At 38.9% G+C, this 4230-nt stretch overlaps 1 protein-coding gene across 2 annotated transcripts in view; it reads left to right on the forward strand.

The window, feature by feature from the left end:
- Positions 1–2259: 2259 nt before the first annotated feature.
- The window catches only part of LOC122262696 (uncharacterized), a 3845-nt gene continuing 1874 nt past the window's right edge, over positions 2260–4230 (forward strand). Inside the window, exons 1-2 of one of the 2 annotated variants that reach the window (XM_043030800.2) lie at positions 2260–3227; positions 4224–4230. The exon at positions 4224–4230 is cut by the window's right edge and continues 74 nt beyond it. In XM_043030800.2, coding sequence (XP_042886734.1) covers positions 2986–3227; positions 4224–4230 — 249 coding nt within the window. In that variant the 5' untranslated portion in view covers positions 2260–2985. The remainder of the gene's footprint in view (positions 3228–4223) is intronic. The other variant, XM_043030801.2, reaches the window with a different exon arrangement.

Here is a 4230-nt window from a genome sequence, read left to right on the forward strand (position 1 = left end):
CATTCTTTAATTCTACCTTGTGAGAGGGTTATTTAATCGCACTAGAAACCTTTAAAAAAAATTAAGAGAAATTAATATATAACTTTATTATTAATTCTTGGCTATTCATATTAACTTCCCTGGTTTGAAAGAAAAGTATTTTTTTATTTGCCATTATTGCAATTCAAAAATGTTTAGTAATAACCAAGATAGTACTCTTGTGCCCAACCGGCGTCGCACAGACGTCAGCCGCAGAAGTTTGGCTACGGCAGGCCCTGACGTTAACGACGTCCATTCAGCTCATCCAGTCAACGTCGATCAGTATACTGGCCCAGACAATGAATTTCTTGACGTCGAGAAGTGTCATTCGGCTAATGTCGACCAGACGGTGGACCTAACGGTTTGCACGTTTTCTATCGTACCAGACACGGCAGACACTAAACAAAACTGGGTGGCAGTGAAGAATAATGGCGTATGGTGAAGTATGATACAATGCGTTATCAGCAGCGTCACAATCCCGCAATGGTTTCAACTTGGTGTCAGGTGTATGATAACGAAAGTGTCGTACTGCCCGAACAAAATCACCTTAGGCTCACAGAGCGACCGTGCCTCTGTGACGCGCCTTTGCAAAAAATATAATCTTTAGTTATTTGCTTCTTCCTCTAATGAAAAACACTTTTAAGTTCATAAAACACGACAAATACATTGTCATATTGGCACGTGAAGTGAATTTGATTATGCTAACATCGTGCTACTTTAAGCATGAAAAAAGGTTTCTTTAATTAAATAGCAGTTGTGTAGATCAGCAGTCAGTAAATAGATCTTCCTTGTGCAGATATAGAATGCATTGCATGACACTTCAAAGCAAAGCAAAATTTAGTCTAGGCTTATTCACCTATGTGTGCTATTCTTTATATTTTCATATTTTTATTGCAACTAAAGCTATCCTAAATTGTGCGTGCATTACATAAGTGGTGTTGAAACTGGATGTCACACAACCCACATTATTTGCTAAAATTATAGGTTATCACTGTAAATTAACTAGACTCAGATATTTTATTTGCCCGTACATATGGTTTGTTGACAAGATGACCGAAAGATGTCAAAAGATTTTTACCTTCCAGCACTGCACTGCTGAAACTGTTTTGCATTCGTTTTTCAAACAGTATGAGCTGATCTACCATCACCTGATCAGAAATGTTCTTGTAAATATCATCAAACCACACATTCCAACTGGAGTGAAGAAATGCCATATATTTTTATTCATTCTCGTTCCCTAATCAACAACCGTGACCTCAGTCTCGTGAATATTGTTTTCATGCCTAAGGTGAATATTTCTACAGCATCCTTATCTGCAAAAATTGCCATAAAGTCGTAACCGTTTGCTTCCATATTTCCAATTCTACTCGCGCACACGTACCAACCTAGCCAATAGGGCCGGCAACATGCATGCCCGAACCATCACCGAAAGACGAAAATGCCAAATACTTCCTGATTTTTATTTTATGTCGTCTCATTCGGCCGTTTAAAGAATATTTTAAAGGCGGTTTACAAAACAAAATGTGTAATAATGAAGTAATATTATAATGGATAGCAGATTATATATTACAAGATTCCAACTCATACATGGAAATGTAAAACACTAACATATGTAGCTTTGATGAATGGGTGATAAAATTTGTTTAAATGTTTGGCTTCGATTACATTTACTTTTTAACTCGTAAGAAACTAAATTAATTAAGTGTTTGACATGAAAAAAACAAGAGCAAAATGTGTACGTGAAGTATTTTTTATATTTATTCTTATGGCAGACTGGTATTTAGAGGCTGTTAAAGAATATAATCAATCACAGTAATACTTTAGAATTTAGTTACATTTGGTAGGCAGCAAGTGGTCTCTTCAGAGAAAACTAAAGTAAATGAAGTCGGGAACTCATGTAAAACAATCAGCCGTATTCTAAGTCCTTAGAGCGCAGAGTACATGACATGAACATACCGCTTTTTTTGTTTTTGTTTTAGAAGCGCGTGTTCGTGTCAAAAGCGCGGCAAAGTCGTGGAAAGTATTGGAACAATCGTGGAAACTCCGTGACGAGGGGTAGGCTTATCACGATATTTACAGGGGCGAAAAAAAAATCATATTTTTACTGTACTTTTTCTCACCAATACTTCATATGGGCATACTACGTTTGGAAAGTAATATCGATATTGGATATATTAGACATCCTTGTCCTAGACTTGGATTACAGACCCTTTTAGGAAAACATAGATTCTCTGCTGATTTTGAGTTTATTTACCTTTCGGCAGACTTCGAAGGAGAGTGAAGTTAAATGAATAGTAAAAGTAGCCAGGAACATAAAGTTAAAGTATATAATTATATGCAATATGTATACATTAAATCTATATGTATGATATATCAAAGATACGCATATGTATCCAGTATATACACATAAAATAAGGAAGATCTATACATATACACACTATCCCTCTCATCCCGTTTGTTTTGATCGAATTACCAACGGCGCGTTCGTGAAAGGGTTGTCAATTCTTTAAATAGGAAAAGTACGACTAATTCATACCAAAATTGAACTGTCTTTTTTTAGTGCTATCTATAACTGTGAATTTGTCGTTTGGGCAGTGCCATTCATCCGAAATATGTTAACTTTCGAAAGGTTGGTAATCCTGAAGCAGCTGACAGAGTGTGCCACGACTTTGGGTCCTAGAATACCGCCTTCGTGAAAACGACACGGACACAACTTCAACATGACATGGCCACGATACGCAGAAAACGTCCTAGAACACGGCTGTACTGCCCTATTCTTAAACATTTCGGACCCATTCTTCGGGATCCGAAGAAGCTGGACCTTTCATATTCTTAGACACTTCGGAGGGGGTGGAGCTTAGGATTTCGGAGCTCTTGCTTCCAGGCGTACCAACTTGCGCAAGACTAGAGAAAAGGGGACAATTGGTATGCTGCGAGGGATCACCTGATCGAAAAACAAACACGAGGATGGATGAACCCAAGCAAGTAGAGCGCACTACCCCTCTTACTGAGTGCCAGCAGGAATGCCTAGTAGCCCTCGTTTCTGAGCGGAGGGATGTCCTACAGTGCAGAAGCCAGGGTAGTAGGCACCTCGTCAAAAAGAAACAGGCCTGGGAAGAAGTGACAACGAACTTCAACGCCATGAATCCCGGGATAAAGCCGCGGGATATCGGCCAATTAAAAAGAGCTTGGAATCACGTTAAACGAAGGTAAGGTTCGAATTATAAATTCTGTTTGATTATATTAGAACAACGCGGTAAATTTTCCGAATAACCCCGCGTTATTAAATACCACAATAGTGGTATCTATGGATTCCTCTCAACCTCTACTATTCTTACATAGTGGATATAATGCGGGATTCCACCCCTGTACCCCACAATATGGGTCCCCCCCTTTTTTTGGACACTTTATGCTACTTCAGGGCATATTTTGTATGCAAAATTTGAACCCAATTCCTAAGTTAGGTCTAGCCCAGGGAGGCTTTACCCCCCTTGGACCCTCCTATTCATGGCACTTCATGCAACATACCTTGTGCAAAATACCTCATTAACCACCATCCTCACCCTGAAATTCAAACATGGTTGTGTTTATGTATATACGACTATTGATGAGTTGTGGAATGGAAACCCTCAATGAATTACTTGCATGTACTGTTATGTGATCAGGAAGTAACACGAAGTGCCTTCCAAAAGGTACTTCATGTTAATTAATATGCCGCACGTATTAGGGGTCCAGGGGCAGGCAAAGCCTCCCCTTGGCTAGGGCTAACTTCAAGACTAGGCAAAGTTTGGTAGGTAATTGTGTTAAGATTTTGCATACAAGTTATGGCCTGAATTCATATTTTACTCCGTAGTTTCCCTGATCTACTTTATGCCGTCCCCTACTATCGAGACCCAGATTGTGGGGCATAGGGGCGGCATTGCAGGTAAAGTCAACTATATATAGATAGTACAGAGTGAGAGGAATCCATTGATACCACTTTTGTCTTATTTAGTAATGCAGTGCTATTCAGAAAATGTACCAAGCATGCATTCAGTAATTGGTCTTAGTACTTGCATGAAGTGCTATGGAAAGAAAACCACTGGCAAGGAAACATTGCTTTTGGCGTTTATTTTGTGACAAAATAATTAAAGAACAAAACAAGTTTCATCAATTTGAACAAATTTATGCCAAGAGATCCTTTCATGACCACCATCTCCCTAAAGGTTAGAT

This window comes from Penaeus japonicus, unplaced genomic scaffold, assembly GCF_977035675.1.
Source record: "Penaeus japonicus unplaced genomic scaffold, GWHDUDI00000001_assembly GWHDUDI00000037, whole genome shotgun sequence".
NCBI lineage: Eukaryota > Metazoa > Arthropoda > Malacostraca > Decapoda > Penaeidae > Penaeus > Penaeus japonicus.